The sequence below is a fragment of the Ixodes scapularis genome, unplaced genomic scaffold (genome assembly GCF_016920785.2).
Source record: "Ixodes scapularis isolate PalLabHiFi unplaced genomic scaffold, ASM1692078v2 PGA_scaffold12__126_contigs__length_90152505, whole genome shotgun sequence".
Taxonomy (NCBI): domain Eukaryota; kingdom Metazoa; phylum Arthropoda; class Arachnida; order Ixodida; family Ixodidae; genus Ixodes; species Ixodes scapularis.
In genome coordinates, this window is record NW_024609838.1 from 81140715 (window position 1) to 81157558 (window position 16844).

The window sequence follows — 16844 nt, forward strand, 5'->3', positions numbered from 1 at the left end:
AACGTGACATTCCCCAAACATTTTAGCGCAGGACAGGGCGTCATATTGTTAATAAAGTTTGATACCACCACCACCCAAACATTGAACTCCTCCTTCTGTTCCGTTTTTACGCAAGAACCAGCAGGCGATCTCCCTGAATTTTCTGACTGTGATCACCGGACTATGCCAAACATAAACTTTAATTCTAATTGAGTCCTAATAGCAATCAAAGCTTTGAAACTAACATCATCCGCAGGTGTTGACGGCGTCAATTCAAATATACTAAAAAACACAAAAAGTACCACAAGCGTCCTCTTGTCACACATTTTCAGCAATCTCTTTCAACTGGAGTTGTACCACTGGACTGGAAGGTGGGCAGGATCATTCCCATACCAAAGAAGGTCCACCGACCTCAAGCACCAGTTATCGTCCCATTTCGATCACCAGTGTTTCATCAAAATTAATTAAGCATATCATTCACTCTATTGTTATAAATTTCTTAGTATCTGTTCATTTTTTTCACCCGAGCCAACATGGTTTCCTAAAAGGATTTTCTTGTGAAACCGAGCTTGCTCTTTTTACTTACGATCTAAGTTCAACCACAGGACCACAGGACTGAACCTTCAAAAAATACATCTCTTGCAAAAAAAAGCTCTAAATATAATTTGCAATGTCGGCAATGACTTTCACACAGAATCCCTTTTTCGCAATCTAAATGTCATGAAAATCTTCACAATCTACAACTTTAAGTTATGCATGAAATATAAAATAGAATGCAGTAAAAATAGAGACTGTTTCATTTCTCTAGCGTCCCTGAAGGAAAAAAGCTCAAATTATCCAACTCGTAGTTCTGAACCTTGGTTCATTGAAAACTCCCGCTCTAACTATGGTCTTCAGAGAATCAAAATAACTCTCCCGAAGTTGCTAAATATGCTAACCCTAAAGCACATAGACATAACGAGTCTTTCACCCAAAGAATTGCGGTCTTATTTTTTGTGTTGCGAGCGATATGGTTACACTTGAGTTGCATTTGTATTGTACTTGCTTTGTTGCTTATTTTTTGGTTTTAAATCCACTGTTCTGTGCACTAGCTAATATTGTATAACTTTTTATCTTTTTTTTTTCTTCCTTTTAATATGTATACCCTGTGTGTGAACTCGCATTGCCGCTGCTGCTGAAACTTTTGTGGTGCTGGGAACTCGTCAAGCTGTCCATGCAGCTTTTTTTCCCAGCCCCCGCCATTGTAAAAAATGGTAAATAAACATTGAATTGAATTGAATTGAATTGAAGTGCTGATTATGACATACCTGTGGATGCCCTCTTTCTACATTTCGAAAAAGCTTTGGATAAAGTTCCACACCAACGTCTTTTATTAAACCTTTTGCGTTTAAACCGCGGCCCTGAAGTTTGTAACTGGATTCGTACCTTCTTGTCAAACCGACAACAATTCGTTCATACTAATAAACACTCCTCGCCTCAATCCCGGGTTGCTCCTGGACCTGGAACAGTGCCCCAGGGCACTGTCCCAGGTCCCTTACTTTTCTGAATTTACATAAATGACCTACCTGCTAATATCTCATCTAACATACGCGTATCCTAAGACGACTGCGTTGTTTATCGTCCTATAAATAACAGCACTGACGTTCACGCCCAGCAGTCTGATATTCACCCTATTGAGGCCTGGTGTGCTAAATGGCTAATGTCTTTGAATGCTAACAAAACATCCCTCGTTTCTTTTCATCGTAGGCAATTCTACCCCTCTCCTAACTACGTCCTTTGTGGTTCACTCATATCTCCTGTACCTCCATATAAATACCCGGGCATTACCTTTGCAAACGATTTAACTTGGCCATCTCACATAGCGAACATAGCTAATGATGCGAATTGCGTCCTTTGCTTTCTACGTCGCAACCTACGCTTAGCCCCTCCATCGGTAAAGCTACTATCTTTACTCTCACTACTCCAACCCAAACTAGAATACGCACCTGCTGTTTGGAACTCACATCAATCTAATCTTACTAAAACGCTCGAAACCGTGCGAAATCGCGCAGCAAGATTCAACTGCTCAGACTACTCTTATCATAGCAGTGTCACCGCACTTGAATCTCAAGCTATTCTTTTTAACCTAGAATCACGGCGCAAAACTTCCAGGCTCTCCCTTTTTCACAAGTTTTATCACCCATCACTTGGCAGCTCTGTTATCGCACCAGCTCACCGTGTTTCATGCCGCATCAGTCATCAGAAAGCTGTCGATCCCCCCCCCCCCCCCATGTCCACCGCACTGCGCATCGTTTTTTTTTTTTCTTTCATTGTTCTGCCAGACAGAAAAGGATTGGAACGATCTGCCCACCGACGCCATGCTCCACTCCACCCCGCCCATTTCAAGGCATTCACCGAAGAAATCTTGTTTTGTATGTTTGGTACTACTACCCTCATATAATACCCGTTTTTCGGAGGCAATTGAGGTTTAATACATAATTTTAAAAAAATAACAGGCGAAACATCCTAGTCAAAAAGGAGCTTTCGGGGATCGCTTCTTTAGCTCCGAATCTCTTATTGGAGGTAGACGCTGCTACTGAGTCCTGACCATGCGCACCGGTAGCTTTGTCTGCACAATTCCAGGAACCATTTCCGGAAGCCGCAAGCTAGCGGAATGGCAGGTTTGGTTGCAGCTTTCGGTGCCTTGTCAGCTCAAACAAGTGAACGGAGTCCACCTGTACTCTTTTTCTTAAATACAATTTTTTTCTTTTTACAAGGACTACCATGATACTGGCGTATGAGAAATAAAAAGTGGTGTTGCGGAATATTGTTGAAAAAATTCAAAATTTGTTCTATTGTTTTCTGCATAAGTGTACGGAAAAAGTAACTTGAAAGTAACTTGTAACGAGTTGTAATCCGTTACTTCTCAGCGAAAGTCATTTGTAACGGCAATCCATTACATTTGATGCTCGGTAACGGTAACGAGCACAAGTCTGGTCTTACGGGTAGACGCAGACACAACAGACTGCCCATCTATTCAGGGTCGGATTCTGTCTGGCGTTCTCGTGGAACGCAGACGCCTCCGTGGAAGGCAGACGCCGTAGACAATACACACCGAGGGCAACGTCTGTTCCGATGCCCTTGAACCGAGGCCTGAGAGAAACGCTTCTCCGGTTTCGGTCGAAGCGTGCAGAAAGGGTTCGGATTTCGCACGCCAACCGACTCGACGTTCGCTTGGTTATCGTCCTCACAGGAATGCAAGGTTGATCTTCACAAACACAGGGAGATGGAGACGGGTCATGACGCCGTTCATGGAAGAAGCATGATTCAAAACAGCCTGCTCCTGCTCGTGCTTGAAGCATCGGCGTCCCTCCCACTTACGGATGCGTCGCTCATAGATGGTGCCACCTTTCCAGCCTTTCCCCTCTGGCTTGCCGACTTGCGCCCGGCCATTACTTCATTCCCACCATAGTACAGCTTCGCTGCAGGTCTTCCTTCGTTACCAGAGTAAAAAGGCTAAACTTTTTTTTTCATTACATCATTTTTGTGCGATTTAAAAATTGTTACTGTATCTTACTGGCATTGCAAGCGCGAGGTGGTTGGGTTTTTGGCGTCGCTGCGCAGAAGCGCTATGCTAAAACTCCCTTGCGAGGACAAAGGAAAACGACATAAACGGCGTAAAGGACGAGCACAGGGCAAAACAACGTGCGCTAAAATAGCGTACATAAATCTGAAACTCCCTAATAACGCTTGAGAAAAGTAATGTAAGGTATTTTATATGTTTTAACGGGTATGACGGATTCACGAACACCTTACCTGGTTAATACGCTTAAATGATAATAACGCTCTGCTGTGTTCGAGGTATTGGTCAATTTTTGAGATGTTTAGGAAAGATTATGCCAAATTAAATTTACTGCTTTCACACCCTGAATGCTCAAGGTGCTGAATCCTGGGTTATATTTGTAATTGTTTGTGTGTTCTGTATATTCATTTGTAACTAGAAAAGTCGTACAAACTGTGAGCATTAGTGAAGTAAACATGAAGCATTCAAATGGTTACAAAAATGTGCTGCTGCTCATAAAAGATTTGGTACATTTCTATATCTCTTCTTAGTATCCTGACATTTAATTACGCGTTAGCTGATGAAATTAATACCTAAAAATGGTAGATTCGAATAAAGTTTACGCTGGCCAACGCAATCTGAGTTATTTTAAAAGTTTGCTGATCTGCGTTGAAAAATAACGAAGGCTGTTTTTTATCTGTTTGGATATTTTTTTTAATTTAGAAGTGAGTAAATAGGACAGCTTTTCTACGGTACGATTAGCCTTCTTGTACAGTAGTATCGTGACTGCGCAAGGTGCAATCAGCAGAAAGTAAACAATTTTGTTTTGCACGTAGGCCTCTAGATCGTTGTCAAATATTAACAGAAAGAAAGACTTTAAAAAATTTCGATTGTAAATGTTTTGGTTTTCCTTACTATGTCTGATAACAAGGGCTCCGTGTTTTCGAAAAAATCCGAAAAACACCCGCCAGTAAAATTTTGATCAATACGGATTTATCTGATAAACTCCAAGTATTTATGTGTCAATGCCACTCCCCCCCCCCCCCCCCTTCCCCCCGATCAAAAGAAAAAAAAAGTTTTTTTTTTTTACAGTTTGATCAGCACAGAGCCAATGGTCCTGGGAAAAATCCACCATAATTATCTTTCAAATCTCGAACCGTTGTCAAGAGGGGTCTTGCCGCTTGTCTCTTCAAGGTTGATTGAGGGAAACAGGTCGTTCGTTGTACATTCGGGTCACGACAAAGGCAACTCTTTTGGTTTCCAGTTTGGGCCATGCGATTTGTGATTTAGAGAAAGACAAGGGTATGTTTCAGTAACAGTGAAAGCTGTGGACCCTAGGGATTCTATGAAATTGGGAAGAGGGGCAGTTCAAACTCTCTATTACATCCTTAATCACTCCACCTCGCCCGGCCACGGGCTAGATTGATGGGATGACAGCGAGGTTCCTAGCGACTACCTCCGAGTGTTTATTGATTTTAAGGTATCGGCATTTATCGAAGCGCCACTTGTGTGTGTCTTTTGTTGTGGATAAATTAGTATTGCAAATGGCAGTGGCAACGCCAAATTCAACTGAAGATATTCAGTTGACACAAGCGCGTTTTGTATTTTATCTGGCATACGTTTAGATTCGGTTATTATTTATTTATTTATTTGTAATCGGAAACACAACAAAATTAAACTCTGAATTTCGGAGATTTGGGAATCAAAAAAATATAAACTCCGATAAACTCCGAATCTTTGGCAAAAAATAAACTCCGAAAAACACCTTCCGAATTTGAGAAAAAATGAATTCCGATAACACAGAACCCTACTGATAACCAAAGAAATTACTATTCGTGTTTTTTTTTTTTTTACTATTATTATTTATTCGAAGCAGGTGCAGGCACGCTGTATGTATTTTGTTATTATTTATATGTCCTGGCTGAGAACGAAAGAACGCTTGAAATTCCCTCAGTTAATAACTCTATTTGTATTGCTTTATTTTTTTTATGAATTAAAGGTACGTCGGCTCGCAAATAAATTTTGGATATATTGAAATTCCTTCGCACAACCTCGGATCCTTCTCTTGGTTTACTCGAAAATAAATATATTCGACATGACTAAAGTACTCTAGGGGTTGCGATGTTTCAAGAGCACGAAGAATAATAAGACGTACAATAACCTGGAGTTTTTTTTTTTTTTTTTTTTTTTTTTTGTCTGTTTTGCTGGAAACAAAGTTGCGAAATGTAACCATGGGTGCATATAAATGGACTCGATATTTAGCGACAAAAGAAGAATCGCATCGTCAAAGTGTTCCAGGCCAGCCCAAAGATGAAGCTTTTTGCAGTTGCACTTCGTTTGTTCGCCACCCTCATGGGGATGCCCTTGGCGGCTAATACTCGTCCAATAGGCGATTCCTGGCTGTTATCCAAAGAGGTCGGGTACTTTCAGAATGCTTCGGAGGTGAGCATTCGCTTTCAGAGTTAATTTTGCTTTTTCGGTGTTAACGCGACGTCAAGACTGTTGGACTTCAAGGGGTTCCACCGCACGTACCTAGCATCAAGACTTGGGAAGTAATCCGTTACAAGTAACGGATTACATGTAATACGTTAGTTTTGCACGTAATTTTCTAATTGCATCATTACTTTTTTGCGGAACTAATTTGTAATGTAATTTCGTTAAACATTTTTGGTAACGGAATATTTTAGTTAATCGTTACTTTTTTAAAATATGAGCATAATACATAAATGGGTGCAATATGAGTGTGCGGCCATCCGCTCGGCTAATGCTCGAAAACAAGAGCTCGCGACCATGCATTCTTCAGTTCTGCATGCACTATACTCCGTTGATGAATAAGCTCGCAGTGCGTCAAAGGTACAGGCGCGATACCGCAGCTTTGAGACGTTGTGCCAACGCTTGAAGGGTCCACTTCAAAAGAGAGCTTTCGTATATTGGTTTCTTTCCTCCTATTCTCCTAGCGGAGTTAGACGCTGCTACTGAGCATGCGCACCGCCAGTTTTGTCTGCGGACTTTCAGGGATGATTTCCGGAGGCCATTAGCAAGTGGGATGGCGGTTGTTGTTCCAGCTGTCGCTGCCTTGTCAGCTTACAAGGGAACGGAGTTCACCTGTACTCTTTCTCTTAAATACAATCTTTTCTTTTTACAAGGACTACCATGATACAGGCGTATGAGAAATAAAAAGTGGTGCTGCGGAACGCTTTTGAAAACATCAAAATGTTTTCTATATTTTATAAGTGTGTGGAAAAAGTAACGTGAAAGTAATTTGTAACGTAACGAGTAGTAATCCGTTACTTTTCACCGAAAGAAATTTGTAACGGTCATCCATTACATTTAAGGTTTGGTTATTTTTAATTGTAATCCATTACATTTTTAAAGTGACCGGCACAAGTCTGGTAGCATCCCACATAGGAATCATACTGAGCGCGACAACTATCAAGAAAAAAAAACAAAAAAGGGTATAATCCCGAGCCGATGTTTGTGCGCCTTCGACGGAGAACAGGCGATATGAAAAAGTTAAACTCTTCCCATTACACGGTATTCAGTTTATAAGTTTCTATATTCTGTTTCTTGTTAGAAATAATAATATTTTTTTAATTGTACAAAAATGATTAGTACTTTGTATGTAATTTATAAAACATATACTTGATCCGACATGCCTCGTATTTTTAACAGTTAGTAATATATTTTTTCTCAAAAACTAATAAATGCCTTGTTTCATGCCGCAATTAGATTCGCAACACGCAAGCAACAAACGCACAACGAACTCTACGTATAATACTAATTAAATATAATACTGAGCAGTTTCTAAGTGATAATTTTTATTATTGCAGGTCATTAACCAAGATGGAATATATTTCCTGGTGCTTGGAACACAGTACCTTCCATACGATTGCGTTGGTATGGAAGTAACGGCGAGGGCTGTTCGTGAGAAGGCTATTCGTTATAAAATAATGTATTTTAACTCATCCCAGACCACGTGAGTAAAAGACCGTTCAGCACTGCTAAGGTTTTCCAAGGTATCCCACAACCATAACGATACCTACCATTGCAGTAGAGAACTCACCGGATCAGCTTATGTTGCTTCCGACGTACGAGGCCAAGAAACTGTTATCTATATGACAATTGATGGTAAGTGGTAAGCGATAAAGTAGTTTAAACTTGTTATACCCCAGTCAGACGGGCATTTTGATGGCGTTTGGAAAAAGCTCCTTTATACAATCGGCGAACCAGAGCACGCCGTTGCGCACGTGCGCACTCAACATCGTGACCTGATTGGCCGATTTTTTAAAGGAGCTTTGTGAAAAGCACCTTTCGAACGCCGTCTGACAGGGATATTAAACTACTTTCATGGGAACACATCAGAAAAATCTATAGGTCTCATAATACGTCATGAATGATTGCAAATGTTTCAAATGCCGATTAAGGCAGTTACGCACTTCATAAGCTCCCCTCTAGGACATATCTGTAACACACCGTTATTGACTGGTATATTTCCGGAAAAAATGAAACTTGCCAGAGTTTGCGTTATACATAAAGGTGGTCCACGCAATAATATAAATAACTATAGGCCAATTTCTGTGCTACCTTTATTCTCAAAAATTCTAGAGCAGGTAATCAACGTTAGGCTTTCTAGTTACCTTGAAAAAAATAACATAATTGTAAAGCAACAGTATGGCTTCCAGAAAAACAAATCTACGGAAAAAGCCTTGCTATATATAAAATATAAGGTAATTAATAGTTTTGAAAATCAATTATATACAGTAGGAATTTTTTTTTTATTTTCGCAAGGCATTTGATTCGATTAAACATGACATTCATCTAAAAAACTGACGCACTATGGCATAAGGGGGATAACTTGGAACCTAATTCATAGCTATTTATCTCGACGATCACAATATGTAAAAATCAATGAGTATGAATCGCAACTAATGAAAATAAATTACGGTGTACCTCAGGGGTCAATTCTGGGACCATTACTTTTTCTGTTGTACATAAATGATATAGTAAACATTCCGCAAACTCCAGATGTTATACTTTATGCAGACGACACCAATGTGTTTTTTACTGATAAGGATCTTAGTTTAATAGAAGGCTTATCAAACATTTGGTTACGCGAACTTGCGCTGTGGCTAGAGTCTAGTCAAATAGAATTGAATATTAACAAAACAAAATATGTTATTTTCAAGCCTGTGCATAAGCAACTATGTAGTAACTTCTCAGTACAATTTAGAAACTCAGAATTAGAAAGAGTGTCCTCCCTAAAATTTTTAGGGGTCTGTTTCGAAGAAACCTTAAGCTGGACAGACCACATCAATCATATTCGCTCTAGCATATCCAGATCTATTGGAATCTTGTATAAACTTAAGCATCTCCTTCCCTGTTGGCTTAAGTGCCAACTCTACTACAGTCTTGTGCAATCTCATTTACATTATTGCTTACTAGTTTGGGGAACTACAACAAAAACAAATCTAGACAGACTATTCGGCCTACAAAAAAAAAAGCTGTTCGTTGCATCGAAAACCTTCACTATACCGATCATTCAGCCCCATATTTTGTCAAATATCGAATTTTAAATATCCATCAGCTCTTTCTTTTAAAGCTGGCGATGATAATATACCGCGAATACAGCAGTGACCAAAATGATTTTTGTGACATCTACCACCCTAAAACAACACAATATAATTTAAGAAATGAAATATACACAAAGCCCAAAATACGGACGAATTATGGCTCCCAAGCTCTAGCGTATAAAATACCACAGCTTTTGAACGATCATCCAAGTGTTTTTGAATTAATGAGGAATGCTACTTCCCTTATTGCCTTCAAAGGCAACATGAAACGTTATATTTTGCAATAGGAAATTGGGTTTTGGTTATGCATTGGGTTGAACAGCGTATAATCGGCTCTGATCACCGTTATTTGTGTTAATTCGCTTGAAAGCTCATTGCTCCCCTGCCAGTTTGTACTTTAATAATTCATTTTTCTGTAGAAGGATTGTTTCGTTTTTCGTTTCGCACAGTGACACATTTTTTGATAAGATTTATTGTCGTTTTTACATGTTTTCATTTCTAGTCTGTTCTGATTTTCTGCTGAGCAATGTACAGGGTGGTGGGGCCTCGTCAGGTAAATCTGTTTACCTTTTGCCCCTCCACCTGAGACTCAAGGAGTCCAAATAAAGATTATTATTATTATTATAGATTAAATCAACTCATTGAAATTATGGGCGGTCAAGCGTTTTCCTCAACTACGAAAGTGCAAATTGAGCAACCTGTTGTTGCACATCAGAGAAGTTTTTTCAAGTATATTGGCGCCAAATAGCAATATACCTCAATAACTTGAAGTTTAATAAGTTAGCTCAGGGCTACTGCGACGTCGGAGATGTTCGGGGTTTGGGGGGGGGGGGAGGGGGAAGGAAGGGGGCATGAATGTTTTTTTCTCCTTTCCTTAATATAGTCTAAAGGTATGGGGGAACGATCGCCCCCCCCCCCCCTCCCCCTGGCCCCCCACCACTTTTCTTTCCCCCATGACCCCCTAAACTGACGGCGCTCGAGAGATGCATACATACATGATGAAAATTCGCGAACCAACCTTTCTGATTATAATGCAATTAAATGAAAAGGTGCAGCGAGTTGGACAAGAATGACGAAAATAATCCCGACAGGAACAAGACGGACAAAGGACAAACACAAATCTCCAAGCACAGCTAGGTGACTGGTGCGGAACCAGCTCGCTTGCACCTTTGAAATTAATTGCATTAAAATCAAACCTTGAAATATACGCCTTTCATGCTTGTTGGTGTAGAGACTGATGGCAGGTGATAAACCTGTTTGCTCTACTGACGTCCAACCCCTGGTTAGCTCAGTTGGTAGAGCGCTCCACTGGAAATGGAGAGGTCCCGGGTTTGATACCCGGACCAGGCGGATTTTTTTCGTCAACCTTTGTGTTGAGTAAGCGAGATGGAGAAGCAGAGTCGATGTTCGATAAATGCTGAAAGAGAGTACTTCCTAACGCTATAGCTAGGCGGGACTTTCTACCTTTTTGTAAAATATTTGCCTTCTTAAAAGAATGAAGACGGTAATTGTTTACTCTGAGCGTGACTGTCACTCTTGGATCTTCCAAAACGCTCCTTTTCAGTTTTTCTTCCTGTCAGATCGGGCTACCTCTACGTTGTGTTTAATAGATGTTTAAGATATGTTAACGTGCATTTCCACGTCATCAAAGTGAAATTGAACGCGGAGACACAAATTGGGCACTCGTGCTGCGTCAGCGGCCGGCTGGACCTCGTTCTAGTCAATGCGTCAAAAGACGCTAGGGACCGCCTCGAGCCCGATTCCTGCGTTTGCGCCATCTGAGTGTTAAGACTTTACGCGGAGGTAGAATAAGTTGTAAAGAGGATTTTACTATTTTACGTGGTGTTCACTGACCGGTTGTTTTTGGCAGTTACAGCGGACGGTATCGCTAATCACAGGTTGTTTTGTTACCACCGTTTATTCAGCAATCAACCTGCGATGACTTCGATTAGCGTTGCTTGATTTTCATTGAATAGAACTCATTTTACGACTTGCCATTTTAACATCAAAATTTCTTTCTGTGTTTAATCTGTTGATCTGCATTTTTATTCAATTAAGCATCCTTTTCAATTAAGCGGCCAAATCTAGCCGTATGCAACCGATATTCCCGTAAGCATGACATGCGAGGCGAGGCCAATATATTGTCTCGAATGACAATTGATGAGCCGACGAAACACCTAAGCGAACTAAACGTTTAATGTGGCTTACCTGTGCCCAAACAAAATAAGATTGAGCGTACGATAACAAGCGTCGATGGCGGCGTAAGGGCAGAACCGAGCGAAGGCAAAAGTCGGACTGTATGCGTTGCGGCGCGGCTTCTTTTGAGCCTTCCCACGGAGCCAAGACTATTCTGTCTCGATCCGTCTCGAACAATACATTCTACAAGCTAGATGGCTCTCCAACCTTCTCGAATCTTCGACTCGCGTAAAGAAAGGTAAAAGAACATGCAGAGCAAGGAATCGAAGCCAAGCCACCTGCGTGTGAGCCCAGCGCCCTGCCAACTCAGCTACGTAAGCTTTTTTATATTTTTATTGTTATATTTTGACTGTGAACGAAGAACCACATCACACGGTACACTTCACTTAACTCGGCAATATGAGGTGTTGGTTTTTTTGTTGTTTTTTTTTTTTGGTCTCAGAATGATTTCCCAGCTCTTAAACGAACCATCTGTAAAACTCTCTTAATAACAAAATGCTGATTTCCACCGTGTAAAATCAAGCTTTCTTTTTTTTACTGCTCAGAAAATAATTAGAAACCATATCTTCTGGGTAACTTTGTCTTATAGGATATTACACATTTATTTGAAAACATAACCAAATTATCAGCTCAGCCTCAGTATTGTTTCCGTGATATACGTTCTGAAAAGTATCAACGCAGTACTCTTGCAAAATAATTGTTAGGTTTCGTTAACCTTTTTTTTCTTTTCTTACAAATAGAGGCATATAAAGCAGCTCTAGTGACCAAATTTCTTGCAGTAATATAAAATATGTTTTAAACATAATTTCCATTATTCTCGATGACTGTCAGAACTGCTGAATTAGAATTGACAAATTAAATAACAATGTTATTGTGATTCTGAACTTGCAGAGCACCAGCCTGGCTCGCCAACCCGAGGGAAATTTTCCAGGTTAATGCAATATTCAGGTCTATGCGGTAATAAGGGAAATCTTGCTTGATTGACGTAAATTTTGGTGGTCATGTACATCATATAAATGTATCTGGAATTTTTTTGGGAAGAATTTTAGCTGTTTTGGTCACATTTAGGTCCTTCCCTCCATCCGTTTGGCAGTTTGTTGTGCGCCCATCTGTAAACACTGAGGGGCACTCGAACAGCTTTTCTTGGCCAAATCAATTTTCATCCCTTTTTATCGCCCCCGTGAAAGCTATGGAGGAAGGGATGAGCCAAGTAAAAGCTTCAAAAAGCGCCCCAGTGCCTTTAAAAAAAAAAGAAGCCTGAGTACATTACGAAATGCTGCGATGTCTGTACAGACTTACCATGACTAATAATCTTTCATGAAGTGGCCTGTACGAAAGGGTAGTTACTGTGCGTCGTATTCCCTGAATTCGAGTTCGATAACTCTCGCTCTGTTTACACCTTTTGTGTTTGACTGACTATTATAAAAATCGCTATTGAAGTTATTAAGCAGTGCCGTGCTCTCATGGAGTTCATAACATCTAAGGTGAAGATAGGGATTCGTTCGTCAGTTTGAATCTCCCGGCAACACTTCCCCTCGCGATGTTTGCTTTGGCCGTGGTTTTGGCTCGACGAACTCATTTTTGCAAAACGTACGCGAGGCGTAAAAGCTACATAGTACATCACTGAACGTAAAAATGAGAGTAATTCAAAAAGAAAACGAATATTTAGTATTACGTACTTATTTGGGCAAGCGGGGAAAATATTGGTATAAAAAGGAAAATTTCAGGCTTTCCCAAGGAAAATTGTGACTTTCCTTGTTGGCAGCCCTGGCGCCAGCTCTTCCTGGGCAAAAAGTGACAGACTAAAAGTATAGTTATTTTGTACTTTCATGGCAGATTTCGCAAGCTGTACTTAAACTGTATTTTTAGTTTCCTAATAATACCTTATATTGTAAGACTGTGGATGAATTGATGGGATGTAATGTAAGACAAAATAAAGTCCCAATTATCGTGGTCATCTGCAACATACATGGACATGTTCTCTTCTAGTGTATGATTAAAGCGTTCCGCCAATCTATTTCTTTGTGGAGGATAGGCAATAGTAATGTGGCGAAGTGTGCTGGCAAGGCGGCGGACTTCTTGAAACAGGTTTGCAACAAATGATGTAACGCGATCCGTGATGATGGACTGGGGTGCGCCATGTCTGAGGAGGATGGAGTGCAGAAAAAAAAAAAAAAAGACTGCATGAAGGGCCGCGGCGGCAGATATCACTTTGGTTTCGGCGTACCGGGTTAAGTAGTTGACTACAATTATCCATCGAATCATAGCGTTTGAGTTTGATCGGCCGCAAAGGTCCAAAAGACTTCGCTGTGGGTCTTTTTTTGTTTTGCGGGCATACACTCTCAGAAAAACGGGTGTATTCTTACACCCTTTGTCCCACATAATAAACCCCAAAACGTCAGGTAAACGTACAGCGCACTGACGTCGATCTGACCCTACTGACTTTCATGAGAGGCTTGGTAGCCGTAGGGCACAACATATTAAAATAGCTAATGTACGAGTTACTGACTGCAAACAGAAAGAATGATCGGGGTTTTCTTGGCCCTACTAAAAAACTTCAGTGTTTTCTTTCTGTGGTTTCTGTGGTCTTTGATACGAGCTTTAGCCATTTTATAAGTTACATCGCCACATTATCAAGCCCCTCGTGAAATTCGGAGCCGTCTGTTCAACTATAGTGCGCTGTACGCCGAACTGAGGTTTTGGGGTTCGTTATATGGGACAACAGGGTGTAGGGTGACACCCTTTTTTTTTTTTTTAGAGTGTGCACGTTAATTTTACGGCAAATTCCGATCTTAGAGCACGTGGAGCTCGGAGCACGTGGAGGGACTCGTCAGGCAGTTGTGCAGCACACATATTTATGTTATTCAGGGTTGATGTTATGTTATTCAGGGTTATTCAGGGTTTATCAGGTGTATGTACCTGTTGAGGAGGCAATATGTCGTTGGGAAAAGGAATTCAGGTAAGCTGGCAGCATCGAAGTGTCGCTTTCCTGATTTATAAAGGAACGTAAAACGATAGTCATGGAGCTTCAAATGCTAACGCCTAGGCGTCCTTATGGGTCCTTCAGGTTAGCCAAGCATCGTAATGCGTGGTGATCAGTTACAAAACGAAAGCGTAACCAAGTATGGGCGAAACTTGGAAACAACCCGAATCACGGCAAAGCATTTTGTTTCGTAGTTAAAACGGTGCTTTCACCTTTGAGTAGGATACAACTTGCGAATAAAATGACGCGTTGTGGCCGTTGTGAATTTGAGCGAGATCAGCACCTACTCTCTGTCCACTGACATCAGTTCAAATTTTAGTCCGAAAGCATTAACTGTCCCATAGAGCGAACCGACGTCATCAGCTTTTGAAGCCACGCCAAACGACACCTTCCCCTGCTGTCTCAGTAATGGCGGTAACACCCTCGACGTCCGAAAGCAGTGGCTGCTAGACTGCCCGCCCAGTGTTGTAGGCTCCTTTCTCTCAAGAATAAATGGCATCCAACGCGGCCTGTCTGCGCATTGGTACTTTGAACGCGAGAGGGCTTTCAGCTAGACGGAGGCAGTACCAGCTCAGGCGCATATTTCTTGAAAAGGACTTAGGTGACATAGCCGTGCAGAAGACAGAAATGGAGAGCAAGGAGCTGACAGTCTGTATGGCGCGCCATTTCCAATCACGAAATAACATTTGTGTCAGCCATGCGGTAGGGAAGTCGGGAGGCGTCTGCTTGTTCATTAAGAACTCAATTGGTATTTTTGTAGAGGAGGTCACCTCACACGATAATGGAGCGATGGATGATGGAGCGATGGGTGATGGAGGATGGGCCTTGTTCTTTGCAATTTCCGCATGGCGAACCAAAAGTACCGAGTGATTTGTTTGAATGCGCTGAACCCAGAAGTACAACGGTGCACGTTCTTTGAAAGCATAGCAAGTATCTTAACTGTAAGAGGCTTTTGATAGTGTTGGGCGATCTCAATTGCACTTCTGACCCCAAGGATAGGACGTCTCAAAGTCGTCACAGAGACAGACGCAGTGCTGTCTGCAGTGAGCTAGCAAACGAGCATGGTGAGACGGGCACGAAGGGCCTGCAGTTTACTCATTTCCAAGAGCACAGTCACGCGCGACTATACAGAGCGTACGTCTCCGTAGAGCTTCTCCCCCTATGTGATGCTCCTCTCGTTCACCAGATCAGTTTTAGTGACCACTGCCAGGTGACTCTTGGGATAGGTGCCAAAAAGAAATATTGAACGCGATTTAACTGGGGGACCTGGAAAATGAACACCAAACTTCTAGATGATGAAGTGTTCACCGACGCGGTGAAACGGTGGATTGAGGCATTAGAAAGAGTCAAAAGCAGTTCATATGTTTATGAATAAAAAAAAGAGTTCAAATTAACAATACAAATGGACGCAATTGAAAGGTCAGGTGCCCTTAAGCACGAACAGGCAAGAGAGAAAAATCAGTTGCGAGCCACTCTGAGGCAGTTGGTTTTAGAGAGAGAGAGAAAAAAAACTTTATTTATTCGCCAAGGCCCAGCGCTCAGTTGTATTCTGTCGCCTACCAGTCCTCCCCAACACGTCCTTCACGTGCTGAATGAGTGCAGGCAGGAGAATATGGGCATCGATTGGTGGACTAAGCCAGTCCATCCATGAGTGAGGTTGGAGACTGGTGGATAAGGAAGAAAGAGAAGATAGGAGGGAAGGTTGAATGTAGGAGCATTGCCACAGGCAGTGCACTAGAGAGGGGTGTTCGCCGCAGTTGGGGCATTTGGGGCTTCTGGAAAGGCCCCGGATATAGTGGCGAAAGAGGGGAGTCACGATCGAATTGGTTTGAAGTCTGCGGAGAATGGCGCTGTCCTCCCGCGAGAGGTATTAAGGTGGAGCGATAATTTTGACGGTGTTAGCGCGTAGCTGTCTGGGGAGGGATGTGCCCTCCTTGTGCAAGAGTTTTCTGTGTTCCCTGGGATCATAATCGGACGGCCATAGGCACGGAGGACCCGGAAAATTCGTAACGCGGGTGAGCTCATGAGCTCGGTTGTGTTCCTCTACGCCTTGATGTCCGGGGATCCATTGCAGGGCAACATGGAGGGAGGGATGGGTGTCAAGGTGACGTTGCAAAAGGCTGGGGATATGCCCGGGTAGCGCACCGCCGCGAAACCTGGGGCATGTTTCCTGGCTATCCGTTCGGATGTAAATGTCGCGAGTAGGATGGTGAGGTCGAGTGATGGCTTGAAGAACCGCTAGGGTATCCACGGCCGATGGTTCGGGGACGTTACTGTGTTCATTAATATGCTCATAGCCAGGCCCTACTACAGCCGTTATGCTCCTGCTGGGAGTGTGACTGGCGTCTGTGTAGTAATTCTCGGTGTCTCGCGGTCTATCTGTTCGACTAATTGTGTGCGTCGGGCAGCATGTTTGTCCGGATGCATATGTTGAGGTATGGGCACAGTGGCGTACCAACTTGGTTTTCAGTGGGGGGGGGAACAAACTAGACCCCCTCCCCCCCCCCCCCCCCGGGCCGACGAGCGGTGCCCTTGGTACCCCTTGGGCGCCGCCGGCCAGTGTTTCCCCTGCCCA

At 42.2% G+C, this 16844-nt stretch overlaps 1 protein-coding gene and 1 non-coding gene across 2 annotated transcripts in view; both read left to right on the plus strand.

Annotated features, from left to right (window-relative positions):
* Positions 1-5830: 5830 nt before the first annotated feature.
* Positions 5831-16844, plus strand: part of LOC115325026 (male-specific histamine-binding salivary protein-like) — a 43559-nt gene continuing 32545 nt past the window's right edge. The window contains exons 1-3 of the mRNA XM_029985726.2: positions 5831-5962; positions 7351-7496; positions 7575-7648. Coding sequence (XP_029841586.2) covers positions 5831-5962; positions 7351-7496; positions 7575-7648 — 352 coding nt within the window. The remainder of the gene's footprint in view (positions 5963-7350; positions 7497-7574; positions 7649-16844) is intronic.
* Positions 10368-10440, plus strand: Trnas-gga. Its single transcript has one exon. It is a non-coding gene; the product is annotated as a tRNA-Ser (tRNA).